The following is a 26,220-nucleotide window of genomic DNA, read 5'->3' as shown; positions in this document are numbered from 1 at the left end:
TTTACAAATCAAAGAAAACAGAATATCTAGGCTCTTTTTAATTTTAATTATTTCTGTTTTCAGTTTTTCTAGTGGTTATCTTCATAACTCCAGATTATATACTTATGCTTTTACATATCTTATCACCTGTAGATAATATATACTGTCCAATATAAAGATAAATGTTACTAGTTGATTCTGTTGAAAGCCAACCAACAGACTTAATATTATTATGATCATTCCAATTATGTTCAGTGCCTGTTAAGCTGTTTGTTAGAATTATGCTTTCTTCTGTAAGGACCCAATGCCATTACTCTCAGGCTACTAAGGACTGTGTCTGTTCCCAGCTTCAAAGGCAAATAAATTCTCTTTTCATCCACTGAATTGACTACTTTAAAATTTTCCACATTTAAAATTTTCTTAATATTTATACCGTGAGGCATTTAAGCAGTCCCTGCCCCCGCCTCAAGTTTCTAATTGCTTTTTTTTTTTCCCCTACACTGTTTGCCTTTGTATTTTTAGTTTTTTTTTCTACTATTTCAGTCATACTATCTAGCTTTAGGAGACCCTGGTGGTGTAGTGGTTAAGTGCTACCGCTGCCAACCAAAAGGTTGGCAGTTTGAATCCACCAGGTGCTCCTTGGAAACTCTATGGGGCAGTTCTCCTCTGTCCTATAGGGTCACTATGAGTCGGAATTGACTTGATGGCAACAGGTCTATGCTGGTTTTTTTTATCTAGCCTTAAGAAAATGTTTTCAATATTCATTCTGAAACAAGACGATTTCAATTAAATATACATATGTGTGTATATATATGTGTATATTATGATATACATATACATCTCACGTACTTTGGACACGTACTTGGACATGTAATCAGGAGGGACCTTTTTCCGGTGAAGGACATCATGCCCGGTAGAGGGTCAGCAAAAAAGAGGAAGACCCTCAATATGATGGATTGACACAGTGGCTGAACAATGGACTCAAGCATAACAACGACCGTGAGGATGGCGCAGGACTGGGCAGTGTTTTGTTGTGTTGTAGATACGGTTGCTATGAGTCAGAACTGACTCAACGGCACCTAACAACAACATATAGGATATATATGGAGCTCTGGCAGCATAGTGGTTACGTGCTGGGCTGCTAACTGAAAGGTCAGTGGTTTGAACCCACCAGGCACTCAGTGGGAGAAAGATGTGGCAGTCTGCTTCTGTAAAGATTACAGTGCCTTGGAAACCCTATGGGCCAGTTCTACTCTGTCCTATGAGTTGGAATCAACTCGATGGCAGTGGGTTTGGTTTTTGGTATATATATGATTTTTATAATTATTTCATGTCTGTTAATTTATAATATTCTTTTCACTATTTTCCCTTCACTGAGTTGTTCTCAACATTATACTTATTTGGAAATATTCTACTAGAAAACAGAGGTCTTTAGGGAAAAACAACATTCATCACATGCCATAAAAATCTGCTAGCTTGCTCCACTGATTTTATAAGTTAATTTCTAAACATGGTATGAGTGAAATAGCAATAGTCTACAACTGAGTTTCTAAAACACACAAGTTCACGCACTTCAAGCCATCCTGAATGATCTTTTTATCTAGGAATTCTAATGATGATGAAGTCATGTATATTTTAGTCTTAGAAATCCAAAAACTAGGCCCAAACTAAAGTTCTCACGCTTGAAAAAAAAAAAAAAAAGTAGGTCTGGTGATTTATTTTTCTTAGGCCAAAATTAATTATCTAATTGATTCTTACAAAAGTATTTGAGCCCCTTGATGAAGCAGGCACCACATAGCCCAGGGGGGACAAGTTCCTTCCTTTACAAAGTATATACTCCAAAGTGGCAAGTCATACACAGACATGGGTGGGATATACAAAACATAGCTCACAGTGGAGGTTTGAACCATGGTTGCTGACAAAACTCAAAAATATAACACAGACATCAGTTGACTGATTCCAATCATGGAATGTTTTAGTCATTTAAATAATAAACCCGTTGCCCTCGAGTCAATTCCAACTCATAGTGCCCTATAGGACAGAGTAGAACTGTCCCATAGAGTTTTCCAAGGAGTACCTGGTGGATTCGAACTGCCGACCTTTTGGTTAGCAGCTGTAGCACTTAACCACTATGCCATCAAGGTTTCCACTTAAACAATAATACTCTCAAATTATGGTGTTCTCATTTAAAAACATCTGAGGGAGGGGGTTAGAGCCCTGGTGGCACTGTGGTTAAAAGCTACAACTACTAACCAAAAAGTCGACAGTTTGAATCCACCAGTCACTCCTTGGACACCCTATGGGGCAGTTCTACTCTGTCCTATAGGGTGGTTATGAGTCAGAATTGAATTGACAGCAGCGGGTTTTGTTGGGTTTTTGGAGGGAGGGGATTAATACAGGGATTTAAGAAAAAAAAAAAAAGAAACCCGGAGACATTGGTTGGCGGATTCTAATCATGGAATGTTTCAGTCATTTAAATAATAAACCCGTTGCCGTCAACTGGATTCTGACTCATAGCAACCCTATAGAACAGAGCAGAGCTGCCCCATAGTTTCCAAGGAGCGCCTGGTGGATTTGAACTGCAGACCTTTTGGTTAGCAGCCATAGCCCTTAACCACTACGCCACCAGGATTTCCAATGTTGAGATTAGCTGATATTTTTCAACAAAGTCCACTTCTGAGCTTCATCGAGTATGTGTGTACACTTAAATAAACAATCATACATATCTACAATTGGACAGGTGGCCACCGAAAAGTGCCCTCTATTAAGTCTCAAATGGAAGAATCAGATTAAAGCAATAGAATGTTTTGGCATCTGAGAAGTAGTAGACAGTATGGAGGAATCCAGCAGGGTGGGGTAAGGATTAATATCATTTATAAATGAGAAGGGGAATGAGTGCCTGCGTATGTACATGGTGTGTATGTATTTGGAAGAGGAAATAGCCTAGGAAGAGAATTGTTAAAGAGAGAGAGAGAGAAGACTATAAAGGTCTTGATTATTAGTCAAAGAAACTTTTCCTCTACAGAAAAACAAAAATTTAAATGGTAAAAATCCTAAAAAGAAATGTCTTATTAAAAAAATTGAGTCCTACAATGAGGCTGTGAATTAAAGTACATCCCATGTGGGTTTTTATATACTGGAGATTTAAGGGGGCAGTGAGTACACTGTCATCTAATCATCTCTCTCAGGCGAGCGTATTACCTAGAGGCACTGGGGCACATGGCTTTAGTCACGTCTGATCTCCCATTTCATCCTGCCCTTGGTTTTCAGAAACTACTCTATTCTGGTTCCCAGAAATAAATACTTCACTCCAACATCAACCAAGGGAAAACTGGCAAAGTATTTATTGGTTTTACCCCATTCAGATCCTTTGCAGACTTGCTAATCTAAAGGCAACACAGGCCAATGAGATAAGAAGGGTTTGTTTCAGTTGATCACAGGCTGGATATCGAAATACATCTACATTATACAAAACAGTGGAATCTGGAAAACAGTTATCTCCTACTTTATTTCCTGCACTGTGCTGTTTGGATCCACTTCCTGCTGTTTCCTGCAGAGTAAAACATCTGAAAGCAGCCACTTAAAGCCCAGCCCTGTCAAACAACACTCAGTGTGCAATGGCGAAGCTTACCAAATCTTTAGCTTCTGCTAGAAGATCTTCAACGTCAGAGAAGCTGAAGCTGGCTACTGTGATGAACTGGCTGACAACGGACACAAACTTGTCTCCGGGCTGTGGGGGCTGAGATTTCTGATATTCCAGCTCCTTAAACGTAGGACACGGGTAACGTCATATCAGGCTTCCAATACTGGCACACCTTGTCACATATTCCATATGCCTCAAGTCCAATAAATCAGAATAGCAAAGACACCGAAACTTGCTTGAAAACATTTTGTAGTATTCTAGCTCATCACACCAGAGCCATGTCCATGTGCACACACATATTTCCAAACAGCAATTTAGGCAGTCATCTGAGTATTTGATCATTATGATTTCTCATACTGACCAGCTTTACAAAGTAAGTGGATTATCATTTGGATAAAATTAATAGATGAAGTTAAACAAATAATGGGATTGTGGGGGGCAAACTGAACTTCATGGGTTTGTGAGTGAGAGACTCTGATTGCCAATATTCTGTGCTCAGAATTCTGGTGCCCTTTTTTCTTTTCTTTTTTCCTTCTTCTTTCTCTTTTATCAAGTCTATTTACTTCCTAAACCATGGCATCTGGGTCAGTGGGATTTCAACTGTAGCATGTGCCACCATAACCATCTACCAGTTTGCTTCTTGTCCATATCATTCTGTTTTTGTGAACAGGTAGGGGTATTAGTCTCTTGTTAATTGCCCACAGTCTCATTACCACAAGTGATGAATGCACAGGTGATTCAAATCTACTTTCAGTAACTAATTTCAACTATTTCCAACTGCACTTTCTCATGTCATTCTCACAAAAATCTATGGGATAGGCATTACTGTCCCCATTTTACAGACACACAACCTTAGGTTTATAGTGATTAAATTATTTGTCCAAAGTCAAGTAGCTGTTAAGTGAGAGTCAAAATTTAAACACAGGCCTGCTCGGCTCCAGAGTCTCAATAACAACTATGCTGTGTACCAACTGGCTAAGACTGGCTCTCACTTATTTTCTTCTGTATCTGCAGACATACTAATAGTCAGCAGCACAGGGGTCATAGGCTATGGGCTCTGACTCACTCTAGCACTGACTAGATTCTTGGCAAGTTGCTCTGGGCCTCAGTTTCTTCACTTGTAAAAGGAGGGCAATATCCATTTCACCAGGAGAGGCAAATGAAATAACAGAATTGGGATCTCTTATAACTTATGGAGCTTACTCTGATAGGAGGAACTGCCAGGATTCTAGTACTCTGGTCTGGAAGTATATGTGGGGGGTAGGGGGTGGAGATGTGAAATAAATTTTAAAGAGTTTCATTAATGTATAATTTCATAAGAATTCCATCTTTGATACCTTCAAACAATACCTCAATTTGTGTAAAACATAATTAGAATACATGAATGTTTGGACAGGCCACGGCCTGCCTCCCAGTTTCCTCTTCCAATGCTACATCTTGAAGTTTCAGCTGCCAGAGGGGCTTCTGTAGCCCCTTTTCCTATGTAGATTGTGTTGCAGTGTACACAACACAGCGGCTGGAGAGATTTCATCAAAACAGCCTTTAATCAACCAGAAACACAGAACTTCCATGGGCCCCCTCTCAGGCCATGCTCTCCACCAGCTGCTGAGATACAAGGGTCACAGCATTCATTAGCAGGCTTTAGGGCTGCCATGCTCTCAACTCAAGAAACCTCCCACTGGGAGGAAATGGCAACAGAGCGAAGGTCATAAAACGAGACTGCTCCAAACTGCCCCAATCCACCCTGGCCTCCAAAAGCCCTGGAGGAAGGCCCTGTGGATTCGCATCAGAGTCTCTGGGCCCACTGGGGCTGGAAGGAAAATAGTCCGCCCAATTAGTTCATCTCCTTTTGTTTTTTATATAGCCAAAAAAGGAAGTAAAACTCACACGTGCCTTAATTCGATAAACAAAAACAGAAAACATTAGACACCATGGACTTTAATTTTTATTAGAGGTATGTCTTTCATAAATGAAACTGCTTTCTAAAGGATAGTTTCGTGATTAAAAAAAGGCGGGAGGACTCATGGCACTACTGAGGAAGGCTTCAGGATACTGAAAGATACTTAAGGGATGGGCACTTTTCCAAGTGGCCTGAAAATCGGTCTCCTTCACCAAGAGCCAGACCAGAGCTACACAGACTTTCCTGACCAAGGTTTCCAACGATCCCTCTGCCAGGCAGTTCTCATCCTCTGGCCCTCCTCCTTGCTGGCGGCAGTGTTTGGGCAGTACCCCCAAGACACTGTGGGAACACACAGTCCTGTTCAATTTCCTGACCCCGCTCTGCCTCCAGTGGCCTGATTGTCTTTCCTCTCCCTGAGGCCTGGGCCCAGGTTGTTTCATATACCTGTAACAACCTCCCGCCTACATACCTATGTCTAGCCCATCCTTTTAGGCAGGGTCAGATTATCCAACAGGCAAGGGAAGCAAGGTGCTTACCTTGCTTACCAGATCCTCTGTAGTGAACAATTTCACAATTTTTCACTACATCAAAGATTCTGCTTCTAGGTATGGCTGGCATCGGTCTCTCTCCCAACCCCATAGCCCCTTCCTACAGAATCAAAGCCTCTTTTCAAATTTATAATACTTGTCAAGGGTGGATGACCCAGTAAGCAAGTTATTGAAATCCACTACAGATTAGTAAGAAGGCACAAATAAGCCCGTGCTTACTTTGCTCATTGAATAATCTGCCCCTGCTCCTAGGCCACAGCTCGAAATTAATCTCTTCCAGAATGAAAGTTTTCTCCAATGCTCGCCAATCATTCCATAATCCTCTGTACTACACTTAATCCAGCCCTCTTCCTCAAGGCACCTTTGTAATCACTGTGCTTGTCTGGATATGGCCATGCTGACCGAGGAAACATTCCCTGCACTGGCTGCTTTCGGACACTGCAACACCTAGAGGGGAAGGATTCTGAGTCATGGTGACCCCTTGCCTTGAGACATTCAAGTGTCTGCTCAATAAATACTCCTCAGAGGACCAGCTCTGAAAGATAAAGGAGAAGTTGTACTGCTTTCCGAGAGTGAATATCATATCCCAACAGAATGTAAGAACCGAAAGAGTTCTCGAAGACTAGTCCAGTTCGCTCATTGTAATGAGTTCTGCCTCACAGGGAACTGGTGGAGCCCAGAACTGGTGGGCCCTTTCCCAGCTACTGGCCCACTGACCCACACACACCATCCTGCTGCCTGCAATCAAGCTGCCAGGCTAAACAGGGCCTGCCTCTTCTTCCTTGTTGCTCTTTGTTTTAGTAGCTGTTTACTTTGGGCAAACCACATTCCAAGGCAACCAGAGACTCATCTGCTGAAGATCCCCAGCACTAGAGAGAGTGAAAAGACTAGGAATTAAAATGAGAAACAAATACTCACTGTCTCTACTGCTTTCAAGCCACTTCTCAAGGTACTTATTTCTTTGTCCAGCTCAGTCATGCTGTTGTAAATAGTAACATTTTAGTAATCAACATGTGACTTACATGTAAATCGTTCATGCTCGGAAGGCCATGCTAGGTTATTTAAATTTTTTTAAATTTCCCTTCGATGTTTAGATCTCACAGATCAGTTGCCAGTTGCTGCTGAGTCTATTCCAACTCATGGCAACCCCATGTGTGTCAGAGTAGAACAGTGCTCCATAAGGTTTTCAATGGCTAATTTTTCAGATGTAGATTGCCAGGCCTTTCTTCTGAGGTGCCTCTGGGTGGACTTGAACCTCCAACCTGTCAGTTAGTAGCCAATACCTGAGTCCCTTAACTGTTTGCATCACCCAGGGACTTCAGATCTTATAGGAAGACACTTTAAATTTATGGAATTATATTTGTTTTCTCACAGCCAGCAGGTATATTTTATAGGTTTAAAAACAGCAAAATCTCTTATGTGTGCAAAAAATATTTTATGTTTCAATCTCCCAAAAATCTTAAGCAAATTACTATAAACCCAAATCAAACCAATTACTGTCCAGTGGATTCTGATTCACAACAACCCTATATGACAGAATAGAGCTGCCCCATAGGGCTTTCAAGGAGCAGATGGTGGATTCAAACTCCTGACCTTTTGGTTAGCAGCTGAACTCTTAACCACTGTGCCACCAAACAAATAAACAAAAAAACCAAACCCATTGCCATCGAGTCGATTTCCGACTCATAATGACCCTAAAAGACAGAGTAGAACTGCCTCACAGGGTTTCCAGGAAGTAGCTGGTGGATTCGAACTGCAAACCTTTTGGTTAACAGCCATAGCTCTTAATTACTGTGCCACCAGGGCTCCCAAATTACTGTACGTGGATATATGTATATGTATATGTGGAAATAAATTCCCGGCCATATTTGGCTCCCTTTGAACAAGTAAAAGTGGCTTATCCACAATCACATTGGCATGGCATTTCTTCAGAGTTACTGTCCTCCTTTTCCCTAAAGCTCTAGTGATATGAATATCATAAGGTAATAGCTTAAGTTTCAATCAACAATGATTTTTCGTAAAGTTGCACTGACTAGTTATTTTCATTGTTGTTGTTTTTTTTTGTTAAAGAGCAAGTTTCCTGGGTTTTTCCCACAGTGCTTTCTATTTGACGGCTTTTAAATACTAGAGATAACTTACTCCTTGCAGATAATTTACAACATGTAAACAAATTTATCAGTACTTCATTTTCCAGATTTCATGCCTTACACACTACATTCCTACCAAACTCTACAAACAAAAGGAAAAACTTAGCCTGCTCTTGCTTTTAAAATTATTGCAAAAAGATGTACTTTAAATATATGATTTAAAAAAAAAGAGTAAAGGGGGAGGGAAGAACAAAGCAAGGAAAACTGCCTGCTCCCCAACTCTTGAAACATGGTGTGAAATTTGTGGTAAAAAGTTTGGCAACTTTCCATTTTATTTTTAGTTTCTTTATTTGCATAAAGACTGTTTTCCATTAAAGGGTTGCCTTGGTTTCTGGGAGTATGTGCATATGTGAAAATTATTGGAAACACCCTTACATTTAGGGTTTCTATTTGCTTAACCCCATATCCTCATTTGACTAAGAACGCTCCTACTTGTATTTCAATATAACGGCCTTTTATAAGTTCTAGTGAAATCACATTCCTTTCCTATACTCTTAATAGCTCAGAAAATTAAGTTTGGTGAAAGTTATAAATTGTATGCTGCAGTATTCCAAAGGAGCTAGAGCAAAAATATATTCAAAACCTTGTAACACGTCTGAGTGATTTGGATATGATTCAAACTTCACCACACGTAATGCTTAGGGAAAAACAAACAGAAGGACCCTCTTTATGCAATGCTAACTGTCCAAAAAAAAACCAAACCCACTACCGTGGAGTCAATTCCAACTCAAAGTGACCTTATAGGACAGAGTAGAACTGCACCATAGGGTTTCCAAGGAATGCCTGGCGGATTCGAACCGCCAACCTCTTGGTCAGCAGCCGTAGCACTTAACCACTACGCCACCAGGGTTTCCATGCTAACTATAGGCATGGCTAAAGCATGGTCCAAGTGACTTAGAAACTACAACCGTTCACTGTAAGTACTTACTTTACTTTTGCTGCTTCAGGAATATCCCGCAATTCTTCATTTAGACTGAGAACCTTGGGGTATTTCTTTTCCACGATAGTTATGAGATAGTGCAAAAGGGTAATGTTCCTAGAATTAAAGAAGGCAAGAGTATCAACTTGTGTTAATGTCTGCATATGATTTGTAAGTTCAAGTATCTGAACACACAGTAATACTATAGTCCTGCATTAATTTCATATTTTGCAAGTTCCTGAAAGGCAGTGATTCTCAAAAGAAAAGGAGATGTGGAAAGCCTATGTGGGATTTACATAAATATATATCAAGAAGCGTACGTTCTCTAAAAAGAAAAAAGTGACATCTTTGGCCCCTAATGAACATTCTTCAAAATCTGGGTAGTGAGGAATGACAGAAGGGAATCTGAACCACTGCCAGCGGGGAGAAGCCAAAGTCTACCTTCTCAATGGAGCTGTGCACACCCCAGAGATGGGGTGTCGCCTGCAAGTTCAGAACACGCAGTATTGGGTAGGGTGGGGTGCAGATTAGGTGTTTAAACCACTCAAGAGCACAGCTATTTTCAGGTCTAAAATCACAGAACAGCATCTCGCTGATGACAATTATTGATAATATATATTTAAGGTTTCTCCGAACTTGAAAACTCTATGATAACTTTCCCTCCAACCCCCCCCCCGCCCCCATTAAAGCCTCTATCTGACTAATTAGCTTTGCTGTTACAGCCAAGGGTGGTCAGAAAGTAAGAACGCCCCTTTCCTTATCTCAGGGTTGAACGTGGCAGCAGGCCATATTGTGCAATCGTGTACATAATATCCTTGCAGCCATGAATCTACTTCCTAATTTTAGTAACACTTCAGCTCATAACTGTATAACCCTTAGTCGCCATAACAGTTAGCTGTGCCAGCTCCCTCTGCAGTGGCGACAGGGCTGAACCCTGAATGACCTGTATTGAAAAGGTGGGTGTCTGATAACAGTATCTGTTAGGCAAAGCTGTGTTAGTCTGGTCCTGTTGTTCCTGACTCTGCTGAACATTACAATCACCTGGATCCCAGATGCCTGAGGCCACTCCAGGGATTTATTTAATTGGAATGAGGTAGGGCCAGGCATGGGTATTTTTAAAACTCCCTGATGATTCTAAATACAAGCAGTCTCCGGGTTATGAACGAGATCCGTTCCTAAGTCTGTCTTTAGAGTCAGATTTGTAGGTAAGTCGGAACAGGTACAGACAGTTCTTATTTAGCATCAGTTAGTCAAATGTTTGTCTTAGCATACAGTATATATATTTTACCTTTCTATGGACAAAAAACACTTCCATACCACACGGTGTTTTCATGAGTGTCACAAAGTAGTGTGTGCATTGGTTATTACGACCATTATATTTAACTAAAAATTTTAACATACTGTATTTTTACGCAAATAATGCACGCCTTCTGCGTTTGTTTGCTGGCTGTGTCTTCCCTCTCCCCCCTGCGAGGTATGCCTGCTATGCTAATTTTTTTTTACAGCAACATGTGGAAGAGGACTGGCTCAGCAGCACTTGTGAGGGTGCCTTGCTGGGGCAGGGTGGGGGGGGGTGGGTGGCCAGCAAACAAATGCAGAAGACGTGCATTATTCATATAAAAGGCTTTATGTAATAGGCGTTAGGAAAGTCTGTTCTTAAGTATGAATTGCCTGTAAGTCAGACATTCCTAAGCCCCGGGACTTACTGTAATAGGCTTTATGGCAGTCCGTTCTTAAGTACAAGTTGTCTGTAAGACAGACGTTTGTAACGTGGGGACTATCTGTATACAGGCAGGATGAAGAACCACTAGTCTATTGAAGTAACCATAAAGAGGAGGATACAAATGCATTTCTTTAAAAACATTTCCATAATTTAAGAGAGTTTGCTAATTCACAATGCCAACTCATACTACTCCCACCCACCTCCAAATGTAGTGAATCAGAGCTTTCCAGTTATTTTCTTTTCTGTAACAATGAAAACCCTTGTGGCTCCACAGAGATAATTCTATTCCTCTAAGTTTCCCTAATACCGCCACATTTGTTTTAAATTTCTTTTTTTCTTCTTCTTAATAATTAAAAAAACAAAAAAGCCCAGCAAAGTAAAATGGTGGCCAACAATTCTGGCCACTCATTCTGCAGATGCTCAGCCTGCACCATTCTATTTCAGTCTTGCTGCTCACAGTCTGTGTACCCACCCATGTTGCCGCTCACAGTCTGTGTACCCACCCATGTTGCCGCTCACAGTCTGTGTACCCACCCATGTTGCCGCTCACAGTCTGTGTACCCACCCATGTTGCCGCTCACAGTCTGTGTACCCACCCATGTTGCCGCTCACAGTCTGTGTATCCACCCATGTTGCCGCTCACAGTCTGTGTACCCACCCATGTTGCCGCTCACAGTCTGTGTACCCACCCATGTTGCCGCTCACAGTCTGTGTACCCACCCATGTTGCCGCTCACAGTCTGTGTATCCACCCATGTTGCCGCTCACAGTCTGTGTATCCACCCATGCTGCCGCTCACAGTCTGTGTACCCACCCATGTTGCTGCTCACGGACTCTGTGTATCCACCCATGTTGCTGCTCACAGACTCTGTGTATCCACCCATGTTGCTGCTCACGGACTCTGTGTATCCACCCATGTTGCTGCTCACGGAGTCTGTGTATCCACCCATGTTGCTGCTCACAGTCTGTGTATCCACCCATGTTGCTGCTCACAGTCTGTGTATCCACCCATGTTGCTGCTCACAGACTCTGTGTATCCACCCGTGTTGCTGCTCACGGACTCTGTGTATCCACCCGTGTTGCTGCTCACAGTCTGTGTATCCACCCATGTTGCTGCTCACAGACTCTGTGTATCCACCCATGTTGCTGCTCACAGACTCTGTGTATCCACCCGTGTTGCTGCTCACGGACTCTGTGTATCCACCCGTGTTGCTGCTCACAGTCTGTGTATCCACCCATGTTGCTGCTCACAGACTCTGTGTATCCACCCATGTTGCTGCTCACGGACTCTGTGTATCCACCCATGTTGCTGCTCACGGAGTCTGTGTATCCACCCATGTTGCTGCTCACAGTCTGTGTATCCACCCATGTTGCTGCTCACAGTCTGTGTATCCACCCATGTTGCTGCTCACAGACTCTGTGTATCCACCCGTGTTGCTGCTCACGGACTCTGTGTATCCACCCGTGTTGCTGCTCACAGTCTGTGTATCCACCCATGTTGCTGCTCACAGACTCTGTGTATCCACCCATGTTGCTGCTCACAGACTCTGTGTATCCACCCATGTTGCTGCGCACAGAATCTGTGTGCCTACTACTGCCTGAGGGCCAGAGGGAGGGAGTGAAATCCCAGCTACCATCAAAAAAACAGCAATGTTGCTTTTGTTCATTATTTGAGAGAAATGCTTCATTATTTAGAGAAGTTTCAATTAATGTAATTAACCACATATACCTTTTTTCACCACCTTTCTTAGTGGAAACCCTGGTGATGTAAAAAAAAAGGTAGAAAGGGTTAAAACCAGGTCAGGTCCTCCGTATTTGTTTGCTATCCAAATAACACCTCATTTGACTGAATCCAAATTCTTGAAGAATGAATAACAACAACTAAACAGCCACACATTTGATTATTCCCTGGTGGTAACCAGTAACTTAAGCCTTTAATACAGAGTAAATATGCCCTTCATGCTGACTGTCCCACCATTTAGGCAATTTGATTAGATTCAATTTAACAAATGTTTAATGAACGATTATAGCAAGGCACTGCAGGTGTAATACACTGGTGTGTTTATAAGGTGCTGATGATAAGTTTGGGGGCCAAATATTCACAGGAAGAAAGATTAGAAATACTTTTTAATTTATTCTTTTAAGCAGGTATTACACTAGGTAAGTTCTATAGTAACCTCAACAAGCAGATAATCACGTAGAAAGTTCCAAGGGGCGAGTGAGTTGCTTTCCTGTGATAGTGCTGTTGATCTCAATGTAGTGAGGGTTTCCTTCCTTTAAAACCTGCACACCCAGTTGAAGAGAACACCCTTCCTCAAAGAGATGGCTGTTTTTACAGCCAAACAATACAACCTCCAAACAAGATCTATATTTTGGTAAGCAGAAATGTGAACAGGCCAATAGAACTGGTGTCAAATACTTATATGGCCAAATACCCTGCTTGCTGTGACCTTGTTGTTGTTGTTAGGTGCTGTCGAGTTATTTCTAACTCATAGCGACCCTATATACAACAGAAGGAAACACTGCCCAGTCCTATGCCATCCTCACAATTGTTGCTATGTTTGAGCCATTGTTGAAGCCACTGTGTCAATCCATCTCATTTAGGGTCCTCCTCTTTTTCGCTGACCCTTTTTTTTTACTTTACCAAGCATGATGTCCCCCAGGGACTGGTTCCTCCTGATAACATGTCCCAAGTACGTGAGACGGAGTCTCACCATTCTCACTTCTAAGAGCATTCTGCTTGTACTTTTTCCTAAACAGATGTGTTGGTTCTTCTGGCAGTCCATGGTATATTCAATCTTTTTTGCCAATACCATAATTCAAAGCATCAATTCTTTTTTGGTCTTCCTCATTCTTTGTCCAGCTTTCACATGCATATGAGGCGACTGAAAATATCCTGGCTTGGGTCAGGTGCACCTCGGTAGTCAAAGTGACATCTCTGCTTTTTAACACTTTAAAGAGGTCTTTTGCAGATTTGTTCAATGCAGTAAGAAAGCTAAATGAGCCATTTGACCCTACCTCTGTTTCTTTATCTGACAACAGGTGATAATTGCACCTGTCCTGAACATGTCACAAAGCTGTTTTGTGAAATCGAATGTGAAAGTGCTCTGAAAAGGATGAAGTGCTTATATTAAGAATCAAGTGGTACTGCTACAATGGAATCCCTGGGTGGCACAAACAGTTAAACACAGGGCTACTAGCTAAAAGGTTGGTGGTTTGAGCCCACTCAGAGGTATTCAGAAGACAGGCCTGGCGTTCTGCTTTGGAAAGGTTGCACCTTGAAAACCCCATGGAGAAGTTCTACTCCGCATACATTGGGTCGCCATCAGTGGGAATCGACTCAATGGTAACCAGCAACAACAACAATAACTGCTATAACTTAACAACATAAACAGCTGCCCCTTCCTTGTTAATCTATCTTTGCAAGATGCAAAAATAACGTTTAGCCTTGCAACTTAGCACATTGCTTATTTCTTCTTGGATAGATTTAGAGTTGCTATAATGATATGCTTCACTAACACTACAGAAAATATAGGGTAAAAAGCCTCCTAATTAGGAATAATTAGAATGAACAGCCCACATTTCTAAGAAGAATCCTGGTACAGAGAAGCTCAGCTTAAGAAACAATTGTGCAAGTTCCTTTTAAGTCAGTGAGAACATCAGAGAAACAAAGCTCTCAAAGAAACGAGAGTTAATGTGCCTAATGACCCTATCTGTTAATTACACCAAAAGCATTTTCACATCTGGGTGTCTACAACAAGAATCTGTTCACTTTCTAGGAAGCATTTTAATGAGCCTTTGGATGAGCAACTGAATAGCAACAGCCAAAATGCATTTATACGTCATATTTTTTTCATATGGCTGATAGCTCCAAGGTATAAAAACAGAACCTAGAAATCCAACAAGCTTCAAATTCTAGTACATATCAGCTGTCAGTTTCTTTTCTCCCCCGGAATATAGTTCTTGCTTTGTCTTAAAGCACTGCCTCTTACTGGCTGCAGTAGTAAGTATGCCCCCATCCCCTCACGTCCACACACATAGTCCCCAAGCCCTACACTATACTATTTAACACCATAGGGTAGTGATCAGGATTGTCTCCGTATCTAAAGCAAAACTAATCTTAACAGTGGGGGGAAAAAAAAGGATATCTTAGAAGCTAGAAATAAAGCCTAATATTTTCTATGTATACCACAGGTATAAATTTAGTAATTTGTTAGTAGAAATTTGGATATCCAACTATACAGCTCTAAGCCAGAAAGGATATCTGAAAAATAATTACATACCATCAGTGTCCAGAAGAATTTGTATCTAACCTATATTTGATCATTTTCTCAGTAACAGGTCACAAACAGGATACTTTAAGTTTAGAAGCTGTGTCTATGGATTCACTTACCTGCTCAATGAATGGTTATTAATTGAATATGTCATGAGGAAACTGTAAGAATGCAACCTATAAGGATAAACTCATCGCAAATCCAAAGACACCTTTTTTTTCCCTAGGCAAATTTCCAGGGGCAGGAGAAAAACATGGATTACTCTCTGTCTCAGTTTACTGATACATGCCTGCAAAGTCCTTGTGGTGGGTTTACTGTTCTTGGACCAGTACAATGGACTTAGGGACATATTTCCTTTGCACTTTTAGAAAGTGAGCGCAATTATGTACTAATGGTAATCAGAGGGCCTACTCTGGAACTCCCAGGATTATTTGAACCAATCTTGGACTGCTTCAACGATGTTCTTATGAGACCATAAAAATTGTCTCCCAGAGGACCATGGTTTCAGGGGACATCTAGGTCAGTTGGCATAACAAAAGGTATTAAGAAAACATTCTGCATCCCACGTTGGTGAGTGGTGCCTGGGTCTTAAATGCAAGCAAGCAGCCATCTAAGATGCATCAATTGGTCTTGACCCACCTGGAGCAAAGGGGAATGAAGAACACCAAAGATAGAAGGTAATTATGAGCCCAAGAGACAGAAAGGGCAACATAAACCAGAGACTCCACCAGCCTGAGACCAGAAGAACTAGATGGTGCCAGGCTACAACCGATGACTGCCCTGACAGGGAACACAACAGAGAATCCCTGATGAAGCATGAGAACAATGGGATGCAGACCTCAGATTCTCATAAAAAGACCAGACAAAAGTCCTCTGACTTTCTCTTAGCCCAGTACTGGAACCATTGCCGAGGTCAACTCTTCAGACAGGGATTGGACTGGACTATAAGACAGAAAATGACACTGGTGAGGAGTGAGCTTCTTGGCTCAAGTAAGACACACGAGACTATGTGGGCAGCTCCTGCCTGGAGGCGAGATGAGAAGGCAGAGGGGGCCAGAAGCTGGCTGAATGGACACGGGGGGATATGGAGAGGAAGAGTGTACTGTCTCATTAGGGGGACAGCAGCTAAGCGTACATATCAAAGTGTATATAAGCTTTTGTATGAGAGACTGACTTGATTTGTAAACTTTCACTTAAAGCACAATTAAAAAAAAATGTCTCCCAGAAAGCCTCTACTCAATGGCTTTCTCAAGGTCATAGGTTAGGGCTCCGGGACAAAATGAAGCCAGGCTCCCGGCATTTCTGCCACAGCAGAGTTCACTTGCTGTTGTTGTTGTTAGGCAAAGTTGAGTAGAACTGCCCCATAGGGTTTTCTAGGCTATAATTTTACAAAAGCAGATCATGAAGTGGAGCCACTGGGTGGGTTCAATGTGGCAACCTTTCGGTTAGCAGCCAAGTCCTTCACCATTAAAGGTCCTTTAAGCACAATTACCAGAGAAAGCAAGCCCTGCTCCATGCCACCTCGCAAGAACCAACACAGACCTTCAAAATTAGGAGCCAGCATTTCAAGATGCTGAAAATAAAATAGTCCCTCAGATTATAATTAATCCTGACACAATCAAAGCTTTGTTTAACATCAGGAAGTGAAAATGGTCACCTTATTTTTTTTTAAGAACATACTTACTTGTCAATACTGGATTTTGTGTCAGCAATCTTGTTTAGGCTGGATATCTTGAATCCATATGCATTGCCTCTTTGGCCTTTATTCATGTAATTCCCAAATGCCAAAACCACTTCCAGCAACTGCCTCAGGGCACTGCTCCTAAACACTTCCTCTGAGCCAGAACGAATTGCTTCAAAACAAAACAAAACACACAAAAATACAATTACAACCAAGACTTCAGTGATATTCATCCTAAATTCACACACCTGAGAACAGACATTGGAGATGTAAATTTGGGCCATTAGATTACCATGGAATGCTTTCGAAAAACCTACACTAGAGGCAAAGAACAAGGGGGCAGGTACCCAAAAACAGGTAGGCCCAGCTAAAGTTGTTAGAGTTAACCACAGACAGATAAAACCCTGAAACCCTGGTGGTGTAGTGGTTAAGAGTTCGGCTGCTAACCAAAATGTTGGCAGTTCGAATCCACCAGGTGCTCCTTGGAAACCCTATGGAGCAATTCTACTCTGTCCTGTAGGGTTGCTCTCAGTCGGAATCGACTTGACAGCAACGGATTTGTTCTTTTTTGTTTGTTTATTTAGTCTTCTTCTTGGCAGGTTCACCAATCTTAAGCATTTAGTAATGCACACAGTGGCGACTGCATTGCTCACACTCTGTTGCAAACACTTACTTGCCTGGCTTGAGTCAGATCAACAGGATTACTGATCAAGTCCACTGACAGAAAAAAACTGCCAAATTTATTACAAGATACAGCTTCCAAATATTATACAGGGATCAGGGCCCCAGAAGATGCCAGGTTCCAGCGCATGTTTTGTAGCCATGCTCTTCAGTTGCTTTGTCCACATTTCAAACATTTCAAAATTTAACAGCCTCAAAATCAAACCATATAACAGCCCGAATCTTCCCTTAAAAAATCTAGTAAGACCCTGTGGCAATAAAGCTACTTACAGGTTTAATGCTAGTGTAAGTCAAACTAATTCCTCACCAACGGCCAATGCGGTAAAAAGACTAACACTGACCCAAAAGGTGTGTTATAAGCTCCAGAGCTCAGGCCAGACCAGAATGCCAAGGGCTGACCTCAAGTAGTTTTCTATCAGAATTTCAAAAGCTCTCAAGTAGAAAATCACCAAAGGGATCATGTTTACTATACGCACTTAGATGGGACTTGCAAGTTAGCATTTAAAACCAATATCATTTCCAACCGAGGCAGCTTGGCTTTACCTTCTACTTTAGGTTTAACTTCTGCCACACGTTCTGCAAACTTCTTTTTGAAGTACAGTGATTGCAACCTTTGCTGATAATGATTGATTCTGTAAGAGCAGGCACAGATATTTATTGTTCATTTAATACGGATGTAGCGAGAGGCAGAGGTACCCTGGCAAACCGCCCCCCCCCCCCCCGGAAACACACACACAGCTCCTCATCCCACAGGTGCTCAGAGCACTCAGCCAGCTTTGCCTGGAGAGCCATTTCCGCCTGACCGCTGGGTGGGGGTGGGGGGTGGGGGGGGTGGAGATTCAGGCAATTGCAGCAGAGCTCTTAGCTCCCAACCAAATAAGGTAACTAATGAAAAAAGTGAGAGCTGCCTGCTGTTAACTGATGTCCTCTTTCCTCCCTCTGAGTCCCAGCACCTCTTTTGAACACACATGAGATCAAAGGGATGAAAATGTAGAGATTCCTCATTCTGCTGCAAATAAAGGGCCGTTTCCTACACTTCCCCTCCCCCTTCTTAACATGCCAAAGTTTTGCCTTTGGTTAAACTGTAAAGTCAAACTTTTCTCTAGCATCCAGAGTCTCCTCATTTGCATCATCCTCAAATCTTCCCCTTTCTTCAGTTATCTTCCTATTTGCTCCCCTAAGGGTTCCCATGCTCTGTCTTTCAAGACAGCAACTAGAGATAACTGGGGGTGCACACTGTGCTCTGATGACCACCAAGACAAGGTGCTCCATCTTGCTTGGGGTCTGGTGGGCATTCTCATTCAAGCCTTCTGAAACCAATGTCTAACCTGTCCTATGGTAGAGGTTTCAGTCCAGCAGGTCTAGGGGTCAGCCCTTCCTTCAGAACCAATACCACCATCAAGCAGATCTGCTTTGAGAGCCCAGATTCTCCCCTCATTAGGAGACCTTGAGCAGGAGCCTTAATTGCTCTGAGTCTCGTTTTCCTCGTCCAGAGAATGAAAAGAATTCTTTCCTACCTAACAATGTACCTGGCAACACGGCTAGGAGGATTAAATGGGATGATACATGCAAAGATCTAGACACTTAATAAGTGGCAACTATGGCAAGTGCCCATCTATTTGTGTACACACAGGATTGCTTGGTGCATGTTTCAAAATTTCAAAGCTATCTTTTGTCCTACAGTATTATACGCAACTGAAAACTGAGATGTAACAATAACAAAATGAGTCTGGACGTGGAAAAAATGGAGAGATGTGTTCACCTAAGCTTCATTTGTAGGTCTTTGGCACTTGGGAGAAGAATTTTGCTCTGAGGTTGACTGAGAGTTTCAGGACCATTGGTCCTTCTCAATGCAGAATCAATTCGCCAGGCCTAGAATGGCAAACAGACTCAGCTCTCATGCCAAACCCAATTACTAAGCAGTGGCTGCCTGCAGGGCTTTCTGAAGAAGGGTTCAGAAGCTTGCCAAGGCTCCATGAGGGAAGAGTGCCACGATTGATTAGTGATGTCTGCAAGTATCATGATTTTACACCCTGCCTGCAGCTGTTCAGTGATGTGGGCTCTGAGGTTGACATTGCTTGAGTCCATCTTTTTTTTGTTTGTTTTACAACAGCCTTGAGATGCTGAGGTACTAGGAGATGTACGAAATCAACGCGGAGAGGAGAATAAACTGACGGGAACCAGAAAAAAAGTTGTGTGTTGATTAGGCCAAATCACATAAGCCTAAGAGGTCCAGAGATGGAGATAACTGTGAAGAAACCCTGACCCTGGCTCACCCACAGGCAAGGGCTCATAAACAAAACAATCAAATTGCATACAACTCAGACTTGAGAAGATTTTAGAATCTTCTTGTTGTTGTTGGCTGGCGATGAGTCAATTCCGACTCATGATGACCCCGTGTGTGCAAAGTAGAACCGCACTCCATAGGGTTTTGAAGGCTGCGACCTATCAGAAGCAGATCTCCAGGCCTTACTTACAAGGGCCTCTGGGAGGGTTTGAACTGCCTTGCGATTAACAGTTCAGTGCTTAACCTTTTGCGCCACCTAGGGACTCCTTTTAGAATCTTAAAAGTCTTCAAGTTAAGCCAGGTTAATTGGCCCAAACATTCCCTCGAATTGAAGGTTAACTTCCTTTGACAGGTAAGTGGCATTTTTTAAAGTATTTGCAAACTCACCGGCTCATCTCAAAAAGGAATCTATCAGCCTTGGCCATCCGATCCAGTTCATGTTTATGTTCTTCCAAGAGGTCAATGTCACTTTTTTCAGGAACAAATTTCAAGAGCTAAAAAATACATGCAAATATTAAGACTGAGGTTTATAACTTAAATTCCTGCAGTAATATTTTTACCCTTTCAGTTAATTTGTCCAAGATGAAATTTTAACTTTTGTTAAAAATTTATAAGCTCTGCTCACAGGTGATTATTAAGATATGATAGAAATTATTAAAGCTTGTCATTTTACCTGAACATAGCCAAATAGGTTCATTCCTGACACCTTTCTATTGGATATTGCTTCTCAAATCAGAATTATGGAAGTTCATTACCGGGACACACTTTGCCTAGACCATTAGGCCTTAGAAATAATTTAGTTCAACCCTCTCTTTCTAGAAGATAGAACTGAGGGCCAGAGAGATTAAGCAGCTCACTCAGGATTACAAAGCGAGTTCATGTCATCATCAGAAATAGAACCCAGGTCTCTAGACTCCCAGCTCTCCTTTTTTCTATTACATCATGCTGGAATGAGTAATTCTATGTGTATTTTCCATTCGATTTGCTTATTTGTCCAACTTATTTATTTCCATCACCCCTTTGGTTGTTCCATATAGAGTTGGAAGACAGGGATTTGAAGTTTTTGATCCTATACTTTATTGTGCATGAAATGTAGGAAAAATGGTAACGATATTTAAAGTTGAAAAAGGACTTCTGAATGTATGATTTCCTTTGAGGGTACAATCCCGTGCACGTGTATGCACACGCCTGTGCCTTGTGCTATTTTTGAAATCAGATGCCCCCCTTTTGTTTTTAAATTTAAACACAGTGACCCCCTGAACTCTGAGATTCCCCGCATAACATGATGGTCCATTTTGTAGGTTTGCAAATGTTTATTGGATTTAACTGAGGGAACACAGAAGATCTAAAGCAGCTAATCTGGGTGTCAGAAGCAGAGAAAGTGAAGTGGAATTACAGGGTAAGAGATGAATAGTAAGAAGTTGGAAATATGTTCCAAGGAGAGTGCATGTTTGTGTCCCAGGGTCTAGACTGCACAGCACAGCACTGAGGCAGGTGAAAGATTGGCTGTGACAGGGCGTGGGGAGGGACAGCAGGTGACGTCAGGGAGTAGCAAGAAATGAGGCAGGGAAAGTAGACAAGGGCCTTATAAGTTTAAACTTTATTTGGGGGGCACTGGGATATAACAGGAAATCCTGGTGGCATGGCGGTTAAGAGCTATGGCGGCTAATCAGAAAAGGTCAGCAGTTCGAATCCAACAGGCGCTCCTTGGAAACCCTATGGGGGGAGTTCTACTCCACCCTATAGGGTCGCTATGGGTTGGAATAGACACAACAGCAACAGGTTTGGTTTGGTTTTTGGGATATAACAAAGATTTTAAGTAGTGGAATGAGTTTTCATTTTTAAAAGATTGCCATACTTACAAAATGGAGAAAGAATTAAAAAGGATCAGAAGTGTTCAGGGGTGTAATTAGGCAATTAGTGCAATAATCCAGATGAGAACTAATAGTGGCCTGGACTGGGTGGGGCCAGTGGAGAGATTCTTGAGGCATTTAATGCTAGTTGCTGTTCGGTTAATTCTGACTCGTGGTGACCCCCTGTGTGTCAGGCCAGAACTGTGCTCCATAGGATTTGCAATGGCTGATTTTTTGGAAGTAGATTATCAGGCCTTTCTTCTGAGGTTCCCCTGGGTGGACTCGAACTTTCGACCTTTTGATTAGCAGCTGAGTATGTTAACTCTTTGCACCACCTGGCCTGACTTGTTGATGCACTGATTGTAGGCAAGGTAGGAGGAGTCAAGGACCAGGTCTGGGTTTCTGGTTGAGGCAACAAAGTATACAGAATGTAATAGGGAACTGAGGAAGAGATGGTTGGAGGTGGGGTGGAGTGGGGAGAAGGTGAGTTTAGTGTTTAAAATACTAGCAAGAGAACCAACAGTGATTTCCAGGAAAGGTAGCTGGATAAATGAAATGCTGAAGAGATCTGTATGGAAGACAACAAATTAGTGTTGGTTGTGAAAGGCGGGTTACCGAATGCACGGATGTAAGATAATCAGGGGAATTGTGAAAAGAAAAACAGCAGGGCCAGGAGAGAACCCAACATTTAAGGAATGGGAACAGGGAGAAGCGGAACCTTCAAAAGAAGCAATGAAGGGGTAGCCAGAGAGGCCTATGTGGAGTCACAGGGCCAGGGGAAGACAGCATTTCATCATAGGAAGTAGTCAACAGTGTCAACCACCACCAAAAAATCAAGGACAATAAGGACGGCAAAGTGTCTGCTGGCTTTGGCAACAAGGAGTTGTGGGTATCCTTAGTGAAAGCAGCTTTTGGGAGGTGAGGAAGACAGACTGTCAGGTAAAGAAGAGTGAGCAGGAGGTGAGTGGGGACAAGCTTTCAAGAACTTTGGCTGTGTCAGGAAAGAGAGGAAGTAGCTAGATGGAGCTTGAGGTTTTTTAATTTGTGTGTGTGTGTATATGTGCACACGTGTACGCATGCACACGTATGCATACTTCAAAGGCTGAGACTTCAACAAATTAAGTATTAAAAGAGAGAAACTGGACAAGAGGGAGAGAATGAAGATTCAGAGGAGAGGGGACAGTCATTTGGCTGGGCCCCTTAGAGAGGTAAGGAATAGGGCCAGAGCAGAGGCAGGGGACATTCCTTCTTTCCTAAAGGGATGGAAGGGCAGTGGGAAACAGAAGTGAATGCTAGGGATTTCACAGGTCTGGTGGCAAGAAACTGCAGGAGTTCCAGCCTGACAGAATCTAGGCATTTATGTTCAAATTGTAACACAGGACAGGATATATATGTTTTAGCTCCTTCTCAGTGAGGGGAGGAATAACAGCAGGGCAAGGAAAAAGAAAAGTAAGAGGAAAGGGAAAAAAAGGCTTTTTTCTTGACGTAGTTTAGATTTTTACCTATGGGGCAAGAAAATCCATTCTGATCACAGAGATCCTTTCACAGACTTACAAACTTCCTCTAGCACCCACTCCAGTCTCCACCCCAACTAGTTGTGCTGAGCCCATGGGTAACAGGATATTACAATCACTATCTCCCTGTTGCTTTTTACAAGATCACAGTAAAAGGCACATGCTAAAGGCTCCGTCCCTGAAAGGAGAGAGGAGGAAAAGACTGTGTGGACAGTTTTAACAGATGAAGGAAGACTTTTACAAATGGTGGGGAATAAGGAGAAACGTACACATTCAAAACAAAAGTAGTGTGTTGATCTCATCTGAGGGGAAAAACAATAATAAAACAAACAAACAAACCGAACTCACTGCCGTCAAGTCAATTCTGACTTCTGGCAACCCTGTGTGCCACAGAGTAGAACAGCTCCATAGAAATTTCAATGGCTACTCTTGACTGGAGGGGGGATAGGAAGATAGAGAGAGAGGGAAGATGGCAAAATTGGCACAAAACGGGAGACTGAAAGGGCTGACTCAATAGGGGGAGAGCAAGTGGGAGAAGGGAGTAAGATGTATGTAAACTTACATGTGACAGACTGATTGGAATGGTAAATGTTCACTTGAAGCTTAATAAAAGTTAATTAAAAAAATTTTTTTTTCAATGGCTGTAATCTTATAGAATTGGACTGCCAGGCCTTACTCCTGTGGTGCTGCTGGGTAGGTTCGAATTGCTAACCTTTCTGTTAGTAGCCGGGGCGGGGGCGGGGGGGGGGCACCATTTGCACCACCCCGGGAACTTGAGGGAGACAACAGCAGCAGCTAAAAGGAGTGGGAGAGGAGGGAATGAATGTGGCCCAAAGCAAACCAGCAATAGGAGTAAGGAGATGCTAGTTTCCGTGTTTGTCTGCAAAGAGTGTGGGAGATGATCAAAGAGTGGAACTCGTACAGAGTTATCAGGAAAGACCAGGTCAAAAATATCCTTGGCAAGACTCAGCTTCAGTAGAATGATTTTCTTACATGTTATTTATTTGAAGTACATTCTATTTGCACTACAAGCCCTTTTGGCAGGATTTTGAAATCCATTCCCTCAAGGAGGAATTTTGCTGGATGTAATTTCACAGTAAACAGATCGTGTGGAATTTAAACATAGGACCTTGTCCACAGGGGCTGAAGGCCGAAGGACTGTAGGTGGCTTCATGCACAGTTCTTCACTCTGGGTGAGCACCACCTGCTTCAACAACTAGGATGTGGGTCACCTGTGAGCCAGGGAGGGGTAGAGGGCAGCAGGGCTCCACACTTTCAGGGCAGAGACCTGTTTTGACTGGTGTACAAAGAGGGGAGGGAGAGTGTGTGAAGGCACTGTGACAACACTCTAAAAAATGTTTAGGTTTAAGAATTACTTTAAACTACTCACACACAAGGCATCTGAATTTTAAACACAGAATTAACTATTTTGAATATTAACTCACACTTTTAAAAGACAACATGAAAACTTCCCACTGCTAAGTGTCAGGGTTTTCCCTCAGGACAATCCCAGCTGTAGAGGTTTCAGGGAGGGGAAGGTCCCTTTGAGGTGTGGTAACGGTGTACACAACACATCACTCCTTCCTGCTTTGTGTCTGAGGCCCTTTAGAACAGTGAGCACTGTGGAAAATACACAGGCAGACGAGCAGGCATGCCACCCATAGCAGCCTCTCCACCAAGATCACTATCAGCAGTGCAAAACAGCCCTTTAGCCTGCTCTTGGGAGCTGTGCACACCGAAGCTCACCAATTAGGACAAGGAGCTGAAGCACACCTACAGAAGAAATCTCAAGTTCGGCCAGAATCCGTGATCGCTTACTGCCATGGTTGGTCCCACGTGGACCTGAGGCTCACAAACACAGACCTCTTGACCCAAACCACTCAGAATACGATTTGGTCCCCAGGACAGTGAGACAGAAAGGGCAGAGAAGAAGAATTTAGGTCTAGACCAAGGGGGGGGTGAGCAGAGACAGGTGATAATTCCCAGAATATCTGCAAGTTCAACAACACTGTCATTTGGAGGACAAATGAACAAAGCCACTGAACCACATGTGACACAGCCAGAGTGACTAAAGAGAGCATTTATTGTAGAAGTACTGCCGGAAGAGAGACCAGGCCACCACATAAGACTTGATGCCTTGCCATGGCTAATAACAATTATGTCCACATACCGTGGACAAGGATATGTACTGACTGCGGGTGAAACTGCCTACTCGCTAGCCCTGGCATTTGAATTTATTGGCATTTATGACACAAGAGGGTGCCATACAAATTACAAAACACAAGGCTTAAAAAAAAAAAAATAGCCCCCCAAAATTTACAACCCACCTTGCCTTATCTCACATATGAGGATTTAGATGTAGAGGACAGTGCTGGGGCATTAACAGCGGCTTTGTGGTTATGGGAATGGTGAGCTAAGACACCATTCTTAGTGTTTTAAGGATGTAGTAATGAATCAGTTTATGTTAAATGGCCCGTGATCTCACAGAGATAGTGAGGTTCTAGATATCCCTGGGAAATGTAGTTTCCTACTAAAGTTTGTAGATTTATACAGTCTAGTGAGGCAAAAGCAAAAGGTCATTAAAAAGACAGGAAAGAAAGAAAAGACCAAAATGGGTATAAGAAGAGACTCTGAAACTTGCCTTGAATGTAGAGCAGCTAAAGAGCATGGAAGATATGGGGTAAGAGCTGAAGAGAAGGTTTCAAATGACAACTAGACAAGACAAAGTAAAGTATGATAATGAAATGCACAAAGACGTGGAGTTAGAAAACAAAAAGCGAAGAACATGCTCAGCATTTCTCAAGCTGAAAGAACTGAAGAAAAAATTCAAGCCCTGAGTTGCAATATTTAAGGGTGCTATGGGCAAAATACTCAACGATGAAGGAAACATCAAAAGAAGATGGAAGGAATACACAAAGTCACTGTACCAAAAAGAACTGGTTGACCATTTCAGGAGGTAGCATATAATCAAGAATTGATGGTACTGAAGGAAGCAGGCTAAGCTGCACTGAAGGCATTGGTGAAAAACAAGCCTCTAGGAACTGACGGAATATCAATTTTTGAACCAATTGT

General features: G+C 42.4%; 1 protein-coding gene across 2 annotated transcripts in view; it reads right to left on the bottom strand.

Moving 5' to 3' along the window:
* The window catches only part of DAAM1 (dishevelled associated activator of morphogenesis 1), a 199,978-nt gene that overhangs the window by 5,192 nt on the left and 168,566 nt on the right, over positions 1–26,220 (bottom strand). The window contains exons 18-23 of one of the 2 annotated variants that reach the window (XM_049899474.1): positions 20,169–20,275; positions 18,038–18,126; positions 16,817–16,985; positions 9,146–9,253; positions 6,989–7,049; positions 3,611–3,742 (exon numbers count right to left, since the gene is read on the bottom strand). In XM_049899474.1, the coding sequence (XP_049755431.1) occupies positions 3,611–3,742; positions 6,989–7,049; positions 9,146–9,253; positions 16,817–16,985; positions 18,038–18,126; positions 20,169–20,275 (666 nt within the window). The remainder of the gene's footprint in view (positions 1–3,610; positions 3,743–6,988; positions 7,050–9,145; positions 9,254–16,816; positions 16,986–18,037; positions 18,127–20,168; positions 20,276–26,220) is intronic. The other variant, XR_007519057.1, reaches the window with a different exon arrangement.

The sequence above is a fragment of the Elephas maximus genome, chromosome 10, assembly GCF_024166365.1.
Source record: "Elephas maximus indicus isolate mEleMax1 chromosome 10, mEleMax1 primary haplotype, whole genome shotgun sequence".
NCBI classification, from domain to species: Eukaryota; Metazoa; Chordata; class Mammalia; order Proboscidea; family Elephantidae; genus Elephas; species Elephas maximus.
This window is presented reverse-complemented; position numbering and strand designations above follow the sequence as displayed.